At 32.3% G+C, this 24900-nt stretch overlaps 1 protein-coding gene across 1 annotated transcript; it reads left to right on the forward strand.

Moving 5' to 3' along the window:
* The first annotated feature begins 2694 nt into the window (after positions 1-2694).
* LOC132716067 (uncharacterized) lies at positions 2695-4761 on the forward strand. Its single transcript, XM_060699220.1, has one exon. It carries the CDS (start codon positions 2765-2767, stop codon positions 4739-4741), a length of 1977 nt encoding a protein of 658 aa, XP_060555203.1. The 5' UTR covers positions 2695-2764; the 3' UTR covers positions 4742-4761.
* Positions 4762-24900: the final 20139 nt, after the last annotated feature.

The raw sequence follows: 24900 nt of genomic DNA on the forward strand, positions 1-24900 counted from the left end.
CAGCCCAACGCTCTTTCTATTGAAATAACCGGACGGTACATAAAACAGCTAAACAACAATGTATATAGTAGATATAGATACTTTGCTAGATGCGATTTCAAACATTGTTTTGTTGGGTACAGTTTCAGTGACCATTACAATAGGTCTACCACGATAATGTAAAGTTTTTCATGACAGATACAATGTACGTATATTCATGTTCCTAATAACTTTTCCTCAGTGGTCATTTAGTGCCAAATTAATTTAACTTATTTCATAGTAAATGCTTTTTACATAACACCTTACACCCATACCCCTCCCCAACCCCTCACTCAATTTATAGATGTTGAGTGGACCGAACTATTGAAAATGGAATCGTTTTTTTTGGAAAATTGATTTTTCGCACATACAATAACAAGATGAAATACATGCATGTATTTAGGTTTTAAGTTCTTGTCAATAGATCTATCTTAAGCTAACACACAATATAAACATTTAAACAAACAAACAAACATCAAAATCTAAGATAAACATATTAGACAATCATTTGTCTAAAAATGTTAATGATAAGCGTGGATAACAAAAGGGCTCTGTAATGTACAGAAACACTTTTACATTAAAGTATTCAAAGAGTACATTCGATCTATCCTCAAGCGTTTGTACACATGCATCAAATATGTGGCTAACTGCATGGTCGGCGATTTTTTACATGCTAGCTTGTAACTCAATATATTTTCATAGCGCTGAAAAGTGGCGTAGAGGTAACAAAAATAAGAAAAATTATTTGATTAAAGCAATAAATATATAAGAAAGGTTATAAACTCCGAAATTTCGCTACTTGCGCAGCTGAAACCTCAGTCTGTGTGCGACTGTAAACTCTACGAATGTCTAGATAAGTAATTGAGAATTTTGTTCGATGATATGTTCTATAGCACGTGGCAGTTTGTGATCTGCGGGAAGAAAACCAATACAAAAGTCGGTCCTCCAGTACTTTTTAAAGATTTCATTATTTTTAATGGGATGAAGTGCAGAAACTGTGCATTCAAGTGAAAATACTTAAAATGTTTTTTTTTTGGCAAAAATCATAAAGTTAAACCGCGTGTTTGACGATCAGATATTTATGCTGTTTCACTTTACGACAGAAACAGTTGACTTTTTTTCCGGAAAAAAAAGAAGATAAATTATGCACATATTTAATGGTTACTCACATAGCGGACCAATGTAAATAGTTGTTAAGCTGCTTTTAAATTGACGGACAATGGCGTTAGAAAACAGGTATGAAATAAATGGCGATAATTTAATACATGTAATCATTTCTGAATCTAAATAACAAAGTTAATTATGAAAACACCTGACAGAAAAAAATTGTTACAATTATTAGTTCCAACAGAGCGTGCTTCATATGTAGCGTGGCCATACAATATCATCGTGCCACGCAATACCTTGTGCGTCGTCACGTGTTGCCTATCACGTGTGTTTGTACTACATGTAGTTATCACGTGGACACGTAATACTACCTTGTGCACATGAAGGGAACAAACACTTCCAATGCCTTCTTCGTCCCAACGTTGAGTTAAAATGTGCAGAAGTGATTTACTAGACCGCTTTTAACAAAAGAGCCGGTAGGTAAATATAAATACGAATCTTTGTTTAAGATTGTCATTTGGAGCTCAGATGTTCTGTGGTCTAAAAAGCAAGGCCTGCTTCAAGAATAACCAAAATATGGAGATTTTGGAGACGTCACGTGCACTTTAAGTCGCTGATATATAAGCAGTATTGCACGGTTAGTATGAAGTGTCACACAAGAAAGAATACGTCATTTCGCTTTAATGCGTAAACACAGATAATATTTTCATAAAGTAATAGGTCGAAAATATGTTTCAAGAAATTCTATATTTTAATGAACGCTTTTATTTCTTTTGAAACTTATCTTCAAGTAGAATAAAAGTCTCGTAATGAGGGTTCTATTGATATAATAATTGACAGAATAGCATTACGAAAAAGATTAATTTTTAACAAAAATGGGGGAGGGTAATTTTTATTGAGATCAAATTAAAATTTTTAATGTGCTATGACACCGTACATGCAATAAAAACCTATATTTTGTGAAGGGGTAAAAAAGAAAATCTGGTTAACGCATGTATATAACTAAGCTATAACTTATACGAACATTATTAGTAATAAGAGAGGAAAATAACTTGGATGAACATATACTTCATCAACATGGTCAGAGCTATCTTATAGATGACTGTCTGAAAAGTATAGTTTATTATCTTTTGGACGTTTCAGTTTTATGTGCTCCAGTCGACCTATGAATGTAACATTTTCAAACATTATGTTTTTAGAATTTTGGACCACAGTCGAGCTCCTTTAACAAGGTGCTCGGAGTGAAATGATAAACGTGGATTTACTGTGATTTACTTTGAAGAATTATTTATATAAAGTATTGCAATTCAATACCCAAGTGTATTGAATTTGACCACTACGATATTTACACAAAATCCACAGTATAAACAGTGTACGTATAACAATGCATAACTTTCCATTTATCCAAATTAAAGCTAATAAATTGTACAACATAAATAATCAGATTCATTTACTACTTTGGTGTGTTAATGTATGATTTCTAAATGTGCTTTGATGCGTGAACTCGTTGGTATTTGTTACTATATTGATTTAAGTATAATTCCATTTTATACTAAAAGTACAAGTCCATTATAACTGAAGTATTACTTAATCATATGCCAACATTGTAATTATAACCTCGACTGAAACTATCACCTCTATGTATATGGAAAGACAAATGGGGACGATAATTAAAATACAGAATATCTCGAAAACTCAAAAGAGTCTCGGACTTTTTGTGATCGTTTCTACAGTGTGTTTCTTGGTGTATTTTAATGAATATAGAGTATCCGAAATAGAATTGAAACCGTGCAAATTGATGACGCTTAACCCATGGGACGAGTCTCTCAAACCCTTTATGAAGAATGAGCCACCAATTATTTGTTCAAATCGAGAACAACTAATGTTTGTTGACAAAGGATTTCTACGATTTAATGAGACGGTGATGGAAAAATATCAAATAGACACAAGATTTGTGAAATGTTTTTACAGTAACTTAAAAAGAAATGGTGGAGATAAAGATGTTATATTCGAAGACGAGGTTAAATTTGTGGCTCCGATTTTCATTAAAAGTCATGTGTTTCGTGTGCGCTGTGTTGATGTGAATGATAATGAGTTTTATGATTATTTACACTTTAATCCTGTCTGGAACAATGATGCTAAAATGGCAGACGATGTTGAAAATGAGAGCGAAAGTAAGCTCAGTGTGATCATAGTTGGAATCGATTCTGTTTCACGTTCGCATGCTATTCGTAATCTACCAAAGTCTTATAGGTTTTTGTTAGAAGAATTCCATGCATACGATTTTGAGGGTTACAGCAAAGTTGGTGAAAATACAGGTCCAAATATATTTCCTTTATTAACTGGTCAGTCAAATAGAAATTTCCCGTTTGTGCTTCATTTGCGAAAACATGCAGATGCTCTACCCCTTCTATGGAACGAAAAAGTTGTAAAGAATAATTTCGCGACATTCTTTGCTGAAGACGGAAACGACATTGCAGTTTTTTCAGGGACTGGAAAAAGCGGATTTAAGGATCAACCAACGGACTTCTATTTTCGTCCCTTCGGTCTGGGTACGCGTAAATTTGAGCCAATGATAATTGATTTACTAGGAAAAGCCTCTGAATTTTGCTATGGTACAGATAACTATTTAGAATTAGAAATAGAATATATGAAAGGTTTTTTAATGAGGTATCAAAGTAAACGAAAGTATGCATTCATATGGAATAATCAAGCCAGTCACGAGTCTTTCACAACATTACAACATGAGGATAACCGATTATTAGAGTTTCTTAAATGGATGCAATACACAAACCAAACAAAGAATGCCATATTGATACTTTTAAGTGATCATGGATACCGTACTGGTGGTTCTTCGCTTACACACATTGGCAGGGCCGAAAATAACAAACCATGGCTAATGGTACACGTACCTGAATATTTGAAAAGAAAATATAGTTGGATACATGAAACAATGTTACAAAACACTAAACGACTTCTCTCTATTTATGATATATATCAAACCACATTCGACTTAGTTCATGATGTTGCCTTCACCAAACAAAAGAACGCAAGCATGATCGGTAATATTATTAGAAGGAATATTTTCTATGAGATACCTCGTGAAAGAACATGTCTTGACGCCGGTATTGAAAAAAGGTATTGCATGTGCGATGATAAAATGCCTGTGTCCACCGACAATGGATTTATTTATTCTTTAGCCAAGTTTCTTGTCAACGAAATAAATAATATTTTATCAAAATATCAAAGTGAATGTAATATTCTCTCTCTTCACAATGTAACAGAAGCTTCAGTTACGTACTCAATGAGTGACAAGGACACCTTTGGTCGAATACCAAATGCTCCTAAAGGAATACTTAATAAATTACTATCAAATTTTAAAACAAAACAAGACCAGACTGGTCGTTATTTCATTTTGTTTCATACGAATCATGGAAACGCTTTATTTGAAGGAACTGTAGACTATGCGGAATTTGGCCCGAAAGGGATCAAGAACGAAATGACGATGATTGAAGAACCATTCCGATTAGATAGATATGGTAACCAATCATATTGTGTAGAAGATTCCTTTTTGAAACCTTTTTGTTATTGTAAGAACTTCAAACAGCACTTATGACTGTTAAGTTATTAATAAATTAAATGTCCAAAAATGCATTGTTATAGTTTTATTTTTAAAATTGTTGTGTGAAAATATTTCTAAAGAACTTAAAAAAGTTAAATAAATCACAGGCGTTCGGCTCATTTATTTTGCCAATAATGGCCAAATTATAGAATACTAGTAATCTCCCTTTGGTCATCAAGAACTATAGATAGTAATTTTGTTCCTGATGATCAAGGGGTAACTATTTTATTGTAATTTCTCCATTATTGGCAAGACAAGAACGCCTGTTCGATTAAGTAGATGCATAAAGACATGCATTTAATTAAGTAACACGGAAGCACCTGATCAGAACCACCGAACTTCCGTAAAGTTGCTGATATATATCATGGAGTTGAATAGACTTTATCTGTGTATATATGCACCTAGCTGGTTAGGGATGAAGATCCTTTTATCGCTTGAACCTTGCCAACATAGCCTATAAGCTGAATGTCTTTACCACATTATTATATTACTTATCGTCACTGATGGCAGTGAACACGTAGGTTTGATGTGCAAGTGATTTGAAGTCAATGACCAAAGGAACCTCATACCCCCAAACTCCCTTAAGCGAGTTTAATTACAATAACACGTTTCGTCGCTTCTGACGGTATCGAGTTTCAACATGTCATAGATTTGTTTCAAGTCGATTACTTGACCCGTAACCGAAACCAATACATGATCATTATATTTGATTTGCTGTCAACTAGATTACCTCTTTTGAGGTAATTGCTTTTATTGGCGGTTCGGTGTTTCACACAAAACAAAATTGAAAAGTAATTACTTTCAAAACAGTCATTGCAAAATATCTACTAGTATTTACTGTCCTGATCAAATATAAAATAAAAATAAATATGTAAGAACTTAATCCGCAATTTCAATCGCCATTCTTATTCTTATTTGTTTGAAGTGTCTTTAGCAAATGCGACAGACATTCTAGGTCTACATCATTTACATAATACAGCTATCAATGGCTAATGTTAATGATATCCTTCATACGAATTCATACATTTTGTGGTTTTACTCCCAAACAGTTGACAGTTTCTTTACTAGAATTCAAAACTGTTGTTTTTGCTGCCGTTGCTACTGTTGATGTTGTCGTGTTGTATTATTACATGTGTATTATTTTACGAATTATTAAACCGTGATTTGCAAATAACCCAAATACGAGGCTGACACATATGGAAAGACATGGCTGTCTTATATTTTTCTTTTTTCAGTTGAATAATTATTTCGACAATATATGACTTGAAAACACCTTCCTATTAAACCGAAAACCATTATGTAAATCCACAAACCATACCGCTAGTGTATGAAACCAAGGTAGCATTATATAAGTTGACTTTATCAAAATATGATACCAATTCTTTAATATGTGGTAACAAAGTAGCCACATATTGAACCAAATATCTTTGTATGAATCCAAATTATTAATATATATATATCAGATGTCCTTATATGAAACCGAATATAGTTATTCATTTTTACAATATATATGAAACCATTCTATAAATGTATGGAACCGAAGTAGCAGTATATTAGCCAAATATATAATATATGGCTTTCAATACACACGCTTTTCTTATGATTTCAAAGGGTCGGCATTTTTTCTGTTAAAAGCAGCATTCTGACATGCCCTTAGTTAATTGCATGATATATTACTATAGGTGCATAGTGCTTTATGTTGTCCGTGAGCAAAACACTTCAAACTGTTGCACGTCACGGATAATTAGTCAGTGGCACTATAGTACACTTTTGCTTATTCTTACATAGACTGCATACTATGAAATCCTGTACGGAAGCACTGGACTGCAATTCAGACACGTGACTGATGACTTTTAATTTATAATTTCTGAATTGTGACTTTTGACCTGTGACTTTTAATTTTGAAGTGATTTTTACACTTCTGCAAGAGGAAAAGATGGCTGGCAACATACTGTTGCAATGTTACAAAAAAAGCTTTTCATGGGTTGTTCTAATTTCAACGCATATACTGTTAATACATTACATGTAAATGCAATCTCATATAAAGCATCAGAGTAGTGAACAAAATATCGAATGTATGATGACGAACAGACAAGCACACGCCGACCAAAACTAGAAAGTACGAACAAGAAAATTATATGATGTCGCGTTCTGGACATTTTGTTTCCGTCGCCATACTTTCGGGCGTTTTTTTTTTCGGATTCCTTCATTCAAAAGTCTACTTCTTAACATCTAAAAGTAACCCTTCAGCTTATTGCGTAAAATTGTTGCCTGCTTGATATATCGGCTGCTTAACCTTTTCATTTTATCAAATTTTCTATGATAAAATACACGGGGAAATTTTACATTTACCTTACCAGTGTGACATAACTATGTGTTCACTATGTATGACGCTGTATATGTCGTTTATCTCCCCTGAACTGAACTGAACATCGGCTCTTCTCATGCGAAATAGCTGTTCGACGTCACTAATGATAACAATACGATACGATAACAATACGATACAGACACGACACGATATGATACATTACGATACGATACGATACATTACGATACGATACAGTTTAATCAATTACAATACGACACGATGCGATACGACTCGACACGGTACGATAAGATGCGATAGATACGATATTTCTTTATTTCGTCAAAAACAGCAGACAATGTTAGATAACATTTTGTTCTATACCTGTATAATCTATTTCCATGCAGGGATCATTATAAACAAGAAGTATCTTTGAAAAAGTACTCGGCCATAGTTAAACTACTTTTACTTGTGTATGTTATTTTGGTGTTGTGTAAACATGATGAAATGATACATGTAGCAGTGTTTGCTTAAAAAAATTTAAAAAAACGACAGTTATTCTTTGTACAAATTCTTAGTTGCTGGAGGACTATTTTAAACACGGAAAATAAATTAAAAAAAACAACATAAAATTAATAAATCTTCAACGTAGAACTCACTTCCTGTTTTACAGTATTTTTTGTACATGTGCTTATTACTTTTTACATTTATTTTTACAAAGGACGCCCCTGTTTATAAATAATTCTATGCAGCTTATTTATAATATCTACTGGTAATGATCGAATAGGCGATCATAAACTAAACATATTTTTTCGCTTAATTCATTTTGCTCTCATGTATATCGCCTAGATTTTATGAATGTCATTTTAGATGAAAGCAGAATTAAATAAGCATAACAAAATACTCATAATTCTATTGACATAGCATTCAATGGTTAGATCTAAGAAGCACATAAATGAGTCGCGTCACGACAAAACCAACATTTTTGCGTTTGCGACCAGCATGGATCCAGACCAGCCTGCGCATCCGCGCAGTCTGATCAGAATTCATGCTGTTCGCTAACAAACCCTTTAACAAGTAGAGGAACTGATAGCGTACAGCATGGATCCTGATCAGACTGCGCGGATTCGCAGGCTGGTCTGGATCCATGCTGGTCGCAAACCCATTATGTTGGTTTTGTCGTGACGCGGCTCATATATGCTACATTGATATTCAAAATGTAAGGAAATTATGGCATTCATATTCAAGGAACAAATCAATAATCATAAAGAATTAAGAATTTTTTTTTCTCAAAAATGGGGATGAAAATAGCATTTAAAGCCTAAAGGTGTCACCTTCCCACTTAGTTTTTATCACGCTACATGGTCGTCTATGGATATAGATCTATACACAATTCAATTATTATCATTTAAAATTCATTATTATGAGAAAACAACAGCGACAAAAACAACAAAGCAATCACACAAACTATAAAAAAATGAGAGGACAAAAAGAACCTACTAACAAGAAGTTGATATAGCATACATGAAACAGTATATATATACATAGGAGACCTAGATGATTTTTCTTGTGAATGTATTTTATTTCATTTTATTATAATATTAGAACATTTTGATATGGGTGAGTGATATAAATGTTTCAATCGTTTGTATAATTTATAAGCCATCTAGACCTATAAGAACTATGGCTTAAAATCTGCAAAATGATATAATTTATAGTACATTCATCTCCATGACAACTCTTTTCTATATATAGAGTCCTTATAAAGTGATCACAGCGATAGAAATTAAAGATATTTAAATAGTTTTTCAATCCTTTTGAAACTCGATTTTTATGTTGAATAAACATATCGGGCTTTTATACGGGGATTAGCTGACCGATTTTACAAACAAAACGAGTTTTACAAGCTACTACATGTATATAAGTGTGTACATCTAAGTGGTACCCTTGAACAACTGGCACATACTTTGCGAAAGTTTCTTTTTTGGTTCAGTATATGTTATTTATCACATACCCGCGGCGCTTTTGCGACTCTATAGAAATGGAATAACACGGCTGTGAATGTTACTTTGCACTTTAAACAGATTTTATTTTGGGTATTGATAAATAGAATATCATATTGGGCCAGAGGTTGGCATAATATAATTTTATTTAGCTCGTTCATTAAAATTCAAATTAAACTTACACTTATTTAATATCCACTATTTGCGCTACAATTCACACGAGGGATTTTACATCTGGGATATTTGAGCTTTACAACAGAACACAGAACAGATCGATCTCTTTATTTCTTTCCCAGGGTACATGGAAATACAACATGGGGATATACTATAAACAGATACAATATGATAAACAAGCTTCCGATAGTACAAGATGATGTGCCTTGTAACGTTTTGAGTAAAATCTGCTTCAAACATGAAAAATAATACTGGACAATAATTTAACTATTATGAAGTAAGGATTTAAGTAAGTTCTTTCCCTCCTAGCACCTCCTTTATGAAATCTACCAACAATGAAGTTGAAAGATGGTACATGTATCTCTTTATATCTTTTTGAGTTATGGTCCTTGCAAATTAAGCATGGACAATGACAAAGGGCAATAACTCCAAAATTATGAAATGAAGAGTTGTCATTCCAGATAGTCAGATGTTGTCCTTCATCTGTATTATATTCTCCAATGGAGTTTTTATATATCTTCCAGTGGACTTTTGATATACTATTGTCTTACAATAGGGTTTTGATATACCTTTCAATGGAGTTTTGATATACCTTTCAATGGAGTTTTGATATATATTCCAATTAAGTTTTGATATATATTCTAATGGAGTTTTGATATATATTCCAATGGAGTTTTTTTTTTATATATCTTCCACTGAAATTTCAAATTAGTATCTCTAGAATTTTAGGTCAAGAGTAACTAACTATTCTTGTGCACTGCAATCATTTTAATGAGATCTATCCATCTATGAAGTTAAAGTTGATATGTCATATACTGTTCAAGTTATATACTGACGAAAATTATGCACAAAAGATAAACAAAATTGCACATGTGCCTTGCTGCAGCAATCGCATCTTCCCGGTCTTTTCCGTCAGACTTCGGAACACATATCCAGTAACTTTAACGTAGCCTATGCAATAAGTCATTTCTTTAACTTTGATTTGGGATCAAATATTTTTGATGTTACTCCTTTTGGTCATAGCGTTGAACAGGTTCGGCGTTACCTTTGCTTTATTTTCTTCATATTGCAATAAAAAGAATATAAGAACGGTTAATCTACGGTTAGCAATTAAACATGTATACAAATACAATAGTAATCTAGCGATAGGATTTTATTCCAATATATCGTCTTAAAGTCCATCAAAATTAATTAAATTCATGCATATAGATATAAAAGTAAACAGTACATTATTTGTACACCTCTTATTATGGTTGTAGAAACCGAAAGTACAAAATGTGTACTTGTTGACATAAATTTGGATTTGGATATGATTTTACATCAGTGGGCGATTTCAATTGATACATTATTGTTTGACATATTTTCAATATTAATCTTACCAAGATAGACTTTATTTATTTATTTATTTATTATTTATTTATTTATTTTCTTTGGTATGTCTAGTATATGCATAAATACATGTAACATACAAAGATTTCACTACATGTAAACCACGTGGTTATATTAACTCCGAGATTATTATGAATAAACGTCGACGTGTTCGTACGGAGGAGCATTAGTGCCAGGCGTTTTTTTTTTATTTACTCGAAATTTCGAGTTACTAACTCGAAATTTCGAGATAAGTAACTCTAAATTTCGAGAAATGTAAGTCGAAATTTCGAGAAATGTAAGTCGAAATTTTGAGTAAGTAAGTCGAAATTTCGAGTTAGTAACTCGAAATTTCGAGATAAGTTAGTCGAAATTTCGAGTTAATAAAAAACATACACCTGGCACTTATGCTCTTCCGTAGTTCCGAGTGTTGCTAAGTCATTAATTATAACTGTGTACTAGATTTTATTTGTATGACGCTTGACAACGCACAATAACCCAATCAAAATAACTACTTGCTAAAGAAATACCCGTAATAGTACATTGATCAATGCGAATGGCTCAGTATTACAATTAAATGTAAAGATCAGATTACAGTGCGAAAGAGACACACGCGTTTATTTGTAAACACGGGCGACTCGAAATCGAACTATTTAACTTTTCTTAAATATTGCGGATCGGACTGTCTTCTTCTAAATGTGGAATGTTAAGAAGTAAATGAAATATCACCGAAGTTTGAAGAGTATAATAATTAGCATGTATTATGTAAAATGTTGCAATTGCATGCTTAAAGAAAAATCAAAATATTAATTTCCGCTAGCGTGTATCAAGTCAAGCATGAACTCGAGGTCTTCCTCAGACAGTAAACCTGAAAAGTCGCCATATGACCTATATTATGCTGGTGTGATGAAAAATTCAACAAAAAGAATAATACGGCAATCTTTAGATGAAACAGATTGTATTATTTACAAATTATTGACAAAGACTGTAGCCGGAATATTGGACAATTTTTCTAATCAATAAGGATCAATTAAAATCTTATTGTTAAGTTACTGAGATAGGATACCATGAACATAAGCTTATTGTACTTAATATTTATACAATGTATCCATAAGTGAGTTATGGGTGAATGATCAGAATGGTGGTAATGGAAAACATTCCTTAATTTTATATTCTTAACTTTATATAGAAATTCAAGAAGGCTTATAACTGTCAAAACATCTTGAAATGAAGGAGTAATCCTGTTTACTTTTATTTACACACATTATGTTGAGAGAAACTGCAGTTTATATTTAACATTTTTCATGCTAAATATATTAAACTGATATGTCAATTTTTCAATCTGGACAAAATCATTTATAATGTTAAGGGAACATTACACATATATACTGTCTTGAGAATGTCACAGGGTGAGAAAATATGCAGCCTGACCGGAACTCGAACCCGGGACCCTCGATCGGACTACCGTACCGCGGACACATCAGCTCCCCTAAATAGTGAACAGTTCTGAACCGTGATATACTCCCCTGCTACAATGAAATTCGTCCTCGAATTTCACAGAGTTACAGAGCAATGTGTATTAAACTCTGGGTTATATTCAGTCAAGGTTCCCCTTTGTGCACCAAATATCATAGGGTGAGAAAAAATGTGCAGCCAGACCGGGACTCGAGCCCGGGACCCTCGGAATACCGTACCGCGGCTCTATATACCGACTAAGCTATCCGGCCGCTTACATATCATCTCCCCTAAAAATAGTGAACACTTCTAAACCGTAACAAGAGGATGATCATAAGGTACTGGTCGCGTGGATAGATTCAGTTTAAGGCTCATTGTTTACTCGTCGACTACTAAATTGGCAAGCGATTTATCAACCTTGTAGCTTTTTTAACTGACCAGTGTCAAATTTACAAGCTATACTGTAGACAATCTTAAAAAATGTACAAAATATTTGAGCCTCAAAAGTTGTATCTTGCTTTACTATTAAGTTTCACTTGCTAAAAGATTGTTTCTGCTACTTAGTTGCTTTTTCTTATAAATAAGTTTATTCAGAAATAAGTGAAATGCACTTATATCAAGCATGCTACATATAACCTTAACTGAGATTGTTTAATAACACAGACATTTTGCATTATTACTATGAAATAACTTAATCTTATTTGCCGAAAAAAAAGAGTCTATTTTCTAATTGTACATATTTCAAACGTCAATTTATGAATGTATTTTAAACAAAACTTTCATAAAAATGATATAATCTTATGAAATTTTATCTCCCATAGAGCAATGACGCAAATATTGTGTTGTTATGATAAGTAAAATGCAATGACAACGTCGGGGGTGATCGTTAATTTAGCAAATTTCGAAAGGTATTAAAACAGTCCAGAACGTTCCTGATTCGCATCTTCTTCTATGTATCATTAATACATGTTCTCAACTTTTAACGCAAACACCAAAATAAATATACTTGATTACTTTAAAATAGCTCGCGGCTATTGTTATATAGAATAAGTCCTATTTCCTATTTCCTAATTGAAAAAGAAAATTAAAAAGAAAATCAAAACGCCATTCCGGATTCCCACTCTAAATAGAATGAAAACATTTTTTGTCCGGAAGTCACCCTATTAAGTATTAAGCACATTGGTTATTTAGTTCCATTGATAGCCGATCGTGTTTGCATTTAAACACAAAGCCTTGTCTTATGAGTTATTATAATTCCGTCATTCATTGTGTAGTAGATCGCAATAAACTTTTGTCAGTCACTTTGTAGCACGGCTTATAAGCTAGAATTCAATTAAAGTTTTATCATAAGTAAATCGATTAATGTTTATAAAATGAACCAGTATTAACATAGAATTACTTTTTACACATACACATTACATTTTAGTGTAATCGTAAACGATTTTGAAGCAGTATGATGTAGATGGTGTAGATTTCCTGATCACCTCATGCACACTTTCCTCAACAATGAAAACTTATAAAATATAAGAATGACATGGACATGAACATCACTCTTCTGAATGAAAATGAAATTATTCAAAACGAATGAAAATGTATTCGTCATACATTATGTACAATATACTATAGAGTTTCAGGCCGTGTAGGATGGTCTTCGTAGCACCGCGATACTTAATTCGTTCCTAAAATTGTAATTATTTTAATAATGGTATTAACTGTAAAAGCTATAGATCTGCAACAAAATCTAGGTCGTGTTGATATAGCTATATCTTTCCGCGACAAATGCTGCCTTTGTAAATTGAATACCCATTATGTGTTAGCATAGCTAGAGAATATCAATTTTCAAGGATCTTCTTTGTTTAAATTTGTTAACGCTTCTATATATTTTATTTAAATCACCCAACATCTCATATTTCAGTGTTGAACCCTTTGTTTACTTCAGACTAGCAAACAGAAAACGGTATAAAGAAAATGTATAATTTAAACAAAATGGGTATGGATCTGATATAATTGTCAATGTATTTATTTTCCTTTTTTCTTTCTTTTTTAATTTAAGTAAAAATTCAAAAAAAATACAAGAACTGTAGACTATGCACTCTTTCGCACACAAAAATTTTAATTCAAGACGTTTGTCCTTCAATTTATAATGATATGGTATTTGTGTCTGTAGCAGCGACATATAAGGATCATTTCTCTGTCGCCTGTCTGTCGGTCCGTCCATCACCAAAACTTGTCCGGATTTCTCCTCAAAACTGCAACACATCAAAACTTTATAGGAATGATCAGAGTCAAGTAGTTGTGCATATCGTAGACATTTACCAGTTCAATGGTTTTTGTTACAGATATGGCCCTTTATTATTTTTTAAAGACTTTGTCTGGACTATTTTTTTCTTATACCACTTATGCAATTTGAAATGAATTTACAGAGTTGATCGGTACCTCAAGTACTTGCATATATAACCCTGGTATTCAAATAATTTATGGATGATTTATGGCCTCTGAATGAAAACGCGTTTGGGCCTGTTAATGATTTTTGTGTCGTGTGATCCAAAGTGGTTGATACAGGCTACAAAGTAGCCACGACTTATAGAGATACCCTCTCCGTCGCCTGTCTCTCTATATCTGTTCGTCTGTCTGTCTGTTTGTCTATCTGTCTGTCTGCACATCACAACATCAAAGCTATAACCCTTTAATTATTTTCGTTTTGGACTTCTTCACTTATAATACTAATGCAATTTAAGTAAAACGTTGACGGAACTGTTCGGTACCGCATGTACTTGTGCTGATTTACCAGAATTTTCGATTTAAAGCTTTTTGGACTGAATTATGGCCCTTGAATAAAAAGCGTCTTTGCCTGTTAATGGGTTTTGTGTCTCCTGCTAAACAAACCATTGCTCAATACGACTGCTTAATTTGCTGTCACCATGCGATACATGTGATCACTGATTCATTCATGCTAATCTTCATAACAGAATGTTTAAACAAAAGTAATTTACAAATTGCAAATGACACCAAGTTATAATCCACGTAAATTATCAATAATTATCAGTTTAAAATATGCCAAAATTTCCCTTACTGCGTTAGAAATATAGTGATATATGTATATACTGCAAAATCAGTCATTAATCGCACATAACATATACATTATTACTTGAAAATTGTTTCTGATTTCTTTCTTTAAAATCTTCGTACAATTTTATCTCATTTTTGTCTTGAAATATTTTGGCTCATCTGGAATCATGCAACTTTCTGGCTAAGAATTACCAAAATTTAAGCCATATTCTTAAGGTCATGGGATAAATTTCATTATTTTTCACATTTTCATTACAATTTTCATCACTTATCTTTTGCTTTTGTTGACAAAGGATGACAAAGGGGAGATTATACTATGATGATTTGACCATTATTGCCATGTGCCTGTTGAAAATTACTGTACATGTCTATACACGTAGTCATGCTAGATCGCCATTTATAGCTAAAAACATCCATTGTTATACAGTATCCAAACAAAGCGTTTCCAATACTTTCTATATACGATAATCGGAACTTGAAAAGTGATCTAACGTAACATAATGCCGTACTATTATTTACGTAGGAGCGTATATTGATCAGTTTCAATAGGTCCGACTTTGGCCTTGAAAATACAACAGGTTGTTAATTGGAACAGAACATAATTTAATTTCAGACTTAAGAATATTGTTGTTCGTCGTGTAACAATAAAAAAGAATGAAAATGTTACAACAAACAAAATTTACATGGCAAATTTAAACTATATAATCACGAATGCCGATAGACCCGAGTGATTAATTACAAGGCATTTGAATGAATAAGCAGTGCAATAATATCTTTCCGTTCTAACTACATTGAGCGTAGAAGTAATGTGGTTTATTGACGCCATATCTGACGTCATGACATGTAAGCATCCTATTCAAATTAATGCTTTGCATATATCGTGTAATAATTGCCTTGACTGTCTGTTTGGTGAAGCGTTTTAGAATTCAATATGTCAAAGTGTGAAGTATAATCAATTGATATATTTTTAACATGTTATATGGCACAGTAAGTTTATATGGTCTGAGCCGTTTAGCAAGGGTTAAATAGTACAAATGCTTACAAAACCGTTTTCATAAACATGACAATATAAACTTTTTAACATCTTGATAAACTAATTACGTGTATATGTACATGTCCATGTATAGGATATTAAAATTGTGTAATATAGCACGTGGGGCACAAGCAGAAAAATATAACTGAAATGTGTACCTTTTGAAACAATTCAACTGCATATAATTACTACATTTGAGCCGTGTCATGACAAAACCAACATAGTGGGTTTGTGACCAGTATGGATCCAGACCAGCCTGCGCATCCGCGCAGTCTGATAATAATTATAATTTTAATAATAATAGTAATAAAAATAATGATTATAATAATAATAATAAATTATTATTATTATTATTATTATTATTATTATTATTATTATTATTATTATTATTATTATATCAATGTATGAATTCCTTTTGTATATTTTTAGATTTATTGTACTATTATATGACCTTGTATAAAAGCATCAAAGGAAATTATAAAATATATAGATGACGCCACAACATAACAATTTTTCCACTTTGAAAATGTGTCACTTGATGGATGTCATGTTTATTTAAAGTTCTTGCAATAGCAAAAAGGTTTCAAAAATGAATCTTCTACACAATATGATTGGTTACCATATCTATCTAATCGGAACGGTTCTTCAATCATCGTCATTTCGTCCTTGATCCCTTTCGGGCCAAATTCTGCATAATCTACAGTTCCTTCAAATAAAGCGTTTCCATAACTCGTATGAAACAGAATGAAATAACGACCAGTCTGGTCTTGTTTTGTTTTAAAATTTGATAGTATTTTATTAAGTATTCCTTTAGGAGCATTTGGTATTCGACCAAAGGTGTCCTTGTCACTCATTGAGTACGTAACTGAAGCTTCTGTTACATTGTGAAGAGAGAGAGAATATTACATTCACTTTGATATTTTGATAAAATATTATTTATTTCGTTGACAAGGAACTTGGCTAAAGAATAAATAAATCCATTGTTGGTGGAAACAGGCCACTTTATCATCGGCACATGCAATACCTTTTTCAATACCGCGGCGTCAAGACATGTTCTTTCACGAGGTATCTCATAGAAAATATTCCTTCTAATGACATTTCCGATCGTACTTGTGTTCTTTTGTTTGGTGAAGGCAACATCATGAACTAAGTCGAATGTGGTTTGATATATATCATAAATAGAGAGAAGTCGTTTCGTGTTTTGTAACATTGTTTCATGTATCCAACTATATTTTCTTTTCAAATATTCAGGTACGTGTACCATAAGCCATGGTTTGTTACTTTCGGCCCTGCCAACATGGGTCAGCGAAGGTCCGCCACCTCGATATCCATGGTCGCTTAACAAAATCAAAATGGTGTTCTTTGTTTGGTTTTCATATTTCAACCATTTAAGAAAATCCAACAATCGGTTATCCTCATGACGTAATGTTGTGAATGAAGAATGACTAGCTTGGTTATTCCATATGAATGCATATTTTCGTTTGTTTTGGTATTTCACTAAAAATCCTTTCAAGTATTCTATTTCTAATTCTAAGTAGTTATTCACACCATAACAAGATTGAGATGCTTTTCCCAAGTTCTCGATGATTTTTGGCTCAAACTTGTCCATTCCTAGACCAAATGGGCGGAAGTAGAAGTCTGTTGGTTGATCCTTAAAGCCCACTTTTTCCAGTTCCTGAAAAAACGGCAATTGTTGTTTCCGTCCTCTGCAAAAAACGTGGCAAATTGTTTTTTAACAATCTTTTCATTCCATATGATAGGCCAAAGAATCTGCATACTTACGCAAATGAAGCACAAATGGAAAAATTTCTGTTAGACTGACCAGTTAATAAAGGAAATACATTTGGAACCCGTGTTTTCACCAACTTTACTGTAACCTTCAAAATCGTAGGCATGGAATTCTTCTAACAGAAACTTATAAGACTTTGGGAGATTTCGTATAGCATGCGAACGCGAAATAGAATCGATTCCAACTATGATCACACTAAGCTTACTTTCGCTCTCATCTTCAACATCATCTACCATTTTTGCATCATTATTCCAGGCAGGATTAAAGTGTAAATAATCATAAAACTCATTATCATTCACATCAACACAGCGCACGCGAAACACATGACTTTTAATGAAAATCGGAGCAACAAATTTAACCTCATCTTCAAATATAACATCTTTATCTCCACCATTTCTTTTTAAGTAACTGTAAAAACATTTCACATATCTTGTGTCTATCTGATATTTTTCCATCACCGTCTCATTAAATCGTAGAAATCCTTTGTCAACAAACATCAGCTGCTGCTTTCGTTTTGAACAATTATGTGGTGGCGTAATTTCTTCTATATACCGCTTTAAACGATTGATCCCACGGGTTAAGCGTCACCAATTTGCACGGCTTCATTTCTAAAATTTCGATACTCTATGTATATACGTATATTCGTTGAAATAAACCAGGAAACACACACAAAACAAACGATCACGGGCAATTCCGAAACTCTTTTTAGTTTTTAGAGATTTTCGGTAGTTTTAAACACATTCCCATTTGTCGTTTCTCAAATTTAAAATACCGTGCTGAAATAATTTTATGGCACCCACTAACATATACAATACCGTTTATATATCGTATCCGTGTGCTAAAATTTAACTGCCTGTGTAGCTGTAAATAGTCGCATTGTATTGGTATAAATAGAACGTAGTCACAGTAAATATTAAAAGCTTGGTCAGATTTAAGGGTTCACTTGTCGTGGGTTGTGACAACGTGTTACTAGTATGCAAAACTTCAAATATTACCCAGGCAACCGTGTTTAATCATTTACAAAAGGTATTAGTTACAATATAATATATGCTGTGACTTGAGATCTATTTGTTTTCTTCAGCTTCGTACAAAATGCACATTATGCATGTATATCTGTCACATTATTTGTATATAAAAATGTATGAAGTAATTATTGACTCTGAAAAAAATCAAATTATGTTTGTTGCCATCCCTCTTTAAATATAAAGGTATTATTATTATTATTATTATTATTATTATTCTACGCTCATGAATTCTTGTAGTCGAAAGTTAAATATATGGTCAGACAAGTTAAGCGTATATTGTAATACGACTTGGTCATGCATACATGACTCAGTAACAGTAACTCATACAATGTTAATATATAATCTCGACGCAGTGACCTCCCCTTCCTTTGTCGGCATCAAGAAGTCCCAGTATACCTAACTTACAGATATCAAAGTATAATGCGTTATATTGTTATTGCCGTCCCTGGACGGCGTTATATACAATTGATTTGAACAGTTCTACTTGCACCCCGCCTGCCTTTAGCCAATCAAAGCGAATAATTCAAAATCACATGACGTAAAAAAACTTCAATAAGGGATGCTTAAATGGACTCGCCTAACCGCCATGTTTTGTCGGATTACTTAAGGCCTCAACAGACGGTAGGATTTAGTTGTAGATAAGGTGTACAGTTTTATAGCAATACAACACTTGCATTCAGACGGTAATTCTACACTATAGAATCCATCTGAGGTTTCCCCTAAAGGCCCCTTTACTTTTGACCCTTTTAAATTTACCACTAAAATTTTTCCCAATTATGGGTTGAAAAACACCATTTTAATTTTTTATGTGAAGCCTGACCGAGACTCAAACTGGGGCCCTCGGGAAAACCTCGCGGGTTTTACTGACTAATATCGACCGCCCCAAAATACCTCCCCTGATTGAAAAATTCAATAGGGGACAACATTTTTGGGGAAAATTTTGGGTTTTGGGCAACAAATTTGGTTTGAAAGTTTTTCAAACGTATTTTAACCCCCCCTACTACTATTTTTCCTTTTTGCCATTTTTCTGGAATTTCATTATTACACCCCATCAGAGATTTGGGGAATATTACTTTCATTGTGGAGGTCTTGAAATTGTACGACAAGTTTTTAAAAAAAACATTCATCCCTAATCACACTTAAAGGTTTTCCGATTCAGAAAGTACCCACACATTTAAAATTTCCCTTACTTTTTATTTTTAATTTTTGTACTTCAAAATCCCCTCTTTGAGGCCCTTTTTTGTCAATGATTAACCAAAATGTGCAGTCGCCCGCCTGTCTTTCAAAAAACGAACTATCATTTTTTTGAAAAAAAGATCGGTTCTGATTAAAAACCCTTGACAAATTGCTTTAAAAAGCTAGTACGACTGCTTCGTAATTTTTTCCAGGGTTTTTTAAATGTAAAAATACATTTGTTACTAAGAACTTCAGCGAAAAAAAAATAAAAGGCATAAAGTTATGAACCGTTCTCTCAGTTTAAAAAAAGGGAAATTTTATAAAGAAGATTTATTAAACAGTAGAATGAATTTATGCAATTTACATAAAGCCTGTTTATCTTACCGTTAATATAGATTTTAAAAATTTTTTTAAGTTGAAAATTTATTTTTTGGGAAAGAGGACAACAAATTTTTACATAATTTTTAAAAACTTCTTGGTGGGGCGAAATTTAGATTTATGGGGTGATTAACATTTGTAAAAATTTTAAACCCCCTCAAAAATAGACCGGGGAACGGAAGGGGGGGTGTATCCATAAACATACACTAAAAAAACCCCGGGAAAAGGGTAAAAAGAACGGAAAAAAAAAAAAAAAAAAAATGCCAAAATTACATTACCAGATTCACTTTAAAAGTTTAAAAACGAAAACTTTATACAAAGGGGAAAAAGGGGAAGCGCTAAACAAAATCGAAAAAATGATTTTGAAATTTAAAACAAATTTTAAAACTCATTTTGTCAAAACAAACTTGCTGCTTTTAAAAAAAGGGAAAAAAAAGTTTTTTTTGCCCATTTTAAATTTATGGGTAAAAAAATTTTGGGTTTCCACCCCTGAGAAAAAATTTTTGAAGCTGGAACCCAACCCTTCGTTTAAATTTTTTGGAGGGTCGGATTTTTGGGTTTTCCTCAGTAAAATCTACAATGAAATACCCCTTTCCGTTATTTCCCGGTAAGAACCCCCGAACCCCAATAGTTAAATACACAGAACGGATGCGGTTTTTCCCGGTCAACCTACCCCTAAAAAAACTAAAATTAAAAAAAGTTTTTTTTAATCGGGGGGTTTTGAAAAGTTTTTTTTCCCAATATAGTAGAAAAAATCCACATAAAATAATAAATTCTTTAGACACAAAAAACAATACTTTATTTATATTTTTAATCAGGGATGGGAAACCAATTTTAAAAAAAAAACCCAAAACCTGTTGAAAATTTAGTCGGATTTTTTTAAAAATTAACATTCAGGGGGCATTTTAAAAATACAAATTTTGTCAACATTTTTTCAAATAAGATTACCCCCCAAAACTTTTTAAGAAAAATATATACTTTCTTTTACAATATCTATGTTTCTATTACATCTAAACACGGGAAAACTATTTTTAAATTTTCCTTTTTTTTCCGGGGTTTAGAAGATAATACCCGGGGCATTTCCCGAATTTAAAATCCTAACGTTTTTCCCAAACCCAAGGAGTTTTAAAAAAAATTATACGACTCCTTGTTTTTTTTTCCGGGTTTTTTTAAATGAAAAAATGACAGTTTTTTTTAGTGAAGAATTTCACGAACACCCAAAAAAAAAAATGACTAAAATTTAGGGAATTTCATTTTGTCATTTTTAAAAAAAGGGGAATAGAGTATAATATAAAAGATAAAAGAAGTTTTAAATGCTATAATTTTACTATAGGGCCGTTGCCCTTGCCCAAAAAAAAAGTAAAGGTAAAATTCAAAAAATTTTTTTTAAACAAGTTAATTGAGTTTTATTGGGGGCTATCCCGGGACCCAATTTAAAACCCCTAAAATCTTACGCCGCGTAACAGGTAAAAAAAATTTTCCCTTGTTTTTTTTAAGTACTCATCACTAAACCCACAAATTTCCAAAAAAAAAAAAAAAAAAATATTTTCATTTTTTAAATTAAAATAAAAATTCTCTGAAAAATTCTTGATTTTTTTTTTAAAATTTTTTCTAAATAAACTACCCCGGGACGTCATACTGCCGCGAAATCATTTTGGGAAAAACTTCGTCTGTAAAAAATTTTCGGTATAAAAAACCCTTCTACAAAATAACTTTATCAAAAAATTTTTTAAAAAAAAGAAAAATTTGAAAATTATGGGTAAAGCTTTAATTAGGTGACAGTTTTTCTTTTTATTTTTGATAAAAATTTTTTCCAAATTTTACTACCAGCCCCAAAATTTTTATGACGGGTCATTAACTAGAACGTTGCAACACCGTTAGGTCTCATAATCATGCATGTTCTTTTGTTGATATAAAACCATTAATAGTCCTTAATATTTTTTTTAAAGACAAATAATGGTAAAATTGTCGCTTACATCCAGAAGACCATGGATCGTGCTTGCGTGATAACTAAGGAAAACTAACTTATTAGTACACCCTAGGAGGCTGTACGCGGAAAACGCTCATAAACCCGCTATATCATATAGCTGTAAAGTGAACAGGTTAAATGGACAGAAATATGTGGTCAAATATGTTTTAACAAGGAAATAATTATTTCAGAGAAAGACGCAAAGATCAGTCTTCAATCAATGAATGATCCCATATTGTGTAATTAGAAAAGTTTATTCAATTCTAGGGCAACGCATTCATAATTTGATAGTCCATATGTGTAATAAAATTCAAAATTTTCAATACAGATTATTGAGATACATAAAAAATATAAAAAGAATAAGAGGCTTAAAAAACAACAACAAAAAAAACAACAAAAAAACGCATTTATATATACGAATGACTTACAGTTTCTTAGCATCGGGAATTCATCAACATATTTCTTACGAAACTTAAATTTGAAAACGACATTTGCGGGCGCTGAAGAGATTAATGTTTATTTGAAAAAAAATCAAATAAAAAAAACTTATATGTTTTGTGTTCTAAAAATAATCGGCGGGCATTAAGAGGGAATTTCGTATTCATTTTACAACACTTTGAAAAAATACTACAGAAAATGTGTTTGTTGTTTTTTTGTGTTTTTTTTTCAACCAAAAGTGTGTGTGTTTAACCATATGTCCGAGATTATAGCATCGGGGACGTCTTTTTTAAAGCCGAATCTTCCTGGTAGGCCCATTCTTCGTTCGTTGGTTGGTAAAAGACGACGACAATACTGCAAGGGCATCAACTTTCCTGACTGACGACAAACAAAAACGGCATTCATTAGCGCCAAAACCTCCAGAGTAAGTCACGGACAGGTCAACCCCAATCACCTCTGGTACTTGAGATGACTTGACCTTGGTTGCGTTTCATTGAACGCCGCCTTTCCTTTGTTGATCTTGTTTTTCCATATTTTGACCTGCCGTGTGCCTTCTCCGCGACGCTGCACGCCTCTGGAGGGATTTGGAGAAGTTTCAAACAAAAAAAACTTCCAAAACACGCTATTTATAAATTATAACACCATTCATAGCAACTTGACCCCCTTTGATTTTTCAAACTATTTGCCGGGGAAAAGGGCACAGGGAAAAAACCCTTTCGTAATAAACCCCCACACCCTTTTTAAACCCAAAAGAAATTTTCCCCATTATATTTCAAAACTTTGTGAGGGGTTTTAAAAAACCCGTAGAAAACTATTATTAAATACCCCAAAATTGGTTTTAGTGTTTGGCCCCGGGAAAAAAAAAAAATTTTAACCCTTTTTCCCAAACAATTTCACTTAGGTTTATTTAATTTAAAAGTTTTAGTATGTATTTTTTAAAAATTTTTTAGTTTTTTAAAAATATCCCAACCCTCCCAAAATCAGCGAATTTAAATTGGGAAAAGGGGAAAAATTTTTCCCGAAAAAAGGGGTTTTATTAGATTTTTTTCCCGGGAAAAAGACATTTTTTCTGTCCCTTTTGAGGGATGGGTATTAATACTATCAAAACCCCTAATTTTTTTAATCTCAATTTTTGGAAAAATAAAATTTTAAAATATTTATAATTTTTTTGTTCAATTAAAAAATTTGGGATTTCCCTTTAAGTTTTATTATATTCCCAAAATTTTTAAAATACCCTAAAATATTTATTGAACCCTAGAATAATTTTTATAAGGAAAATTGTTTTAAAATTTTTTTTCTTTATTAAAGAAAAATCTCATTTCTTTCTTAATGTCTTTAAATTAAATTTACAATTTTTGGTTTTTTAAAAATTTTCAGGGGTTAGAGTCCCCAAAAAAGATCAAAAATTTTTGGAATATTAACCCAAAAAAATAGTCAACCATATTAACTATATATTTGAAGGTTGAAACAACAGTAAGGGAAAAAGACACCCAAATTTTATTTTCTTCCCTTTTTTTGGGAATAATTGAAAAAAACCCTTTTTAAAAAAAAAGAAAAAAAACTTTTAAGTTGAAAAAAATTTTAGTCATTAAATTTATATAATTAAGTTTGAAATTTTTTGGAAAGTTTCCCCAACCCAATCCTTACAGGGAATAACCGTGGGGGTTTTAAGTATTGCGTTTTTCCGGTTTCCCGTAAAAGAATTTTCAAATTTGGAAATTTTTTTAAATTTATGGAAAAAATTTGAAAATTTTTATTCCGGGCCAATTAAAAAGGGAAATTTCTAAAAATGTTTTTTCTTTTGGAAAACAAACCGTTCTTTCATATATTTTTTCAGCCCATTCAAATTTAACCTTTTCGTCTTTAAAAACCCCGTTTTCGAAAAATTTCAAACCCCTTTTTCTCCCTTACTTTTTAGATTCCTTTTAAAATAAACCCCTTATTTTTGGGTTTTAAAAATTTAAAAAAAGT

Source organism: Ruditapes philippinarum, unplaced genomic scaffold, assembly GCF_026571515.1.
Source record: "Ruditapes philippinarum isolate M1 unplaced genomic scaffold, ASM2657151v2 ctg5064_1_1_1_1, whole genome shotgun sequence".
NCBI classification, from domain to species: domain Eukaryota; kingdom Metazoa; phylum Mollusca; class Bivalvia; order Venerida; family Veneridae; genus Ruditapes; species Ruditapes philippinarum.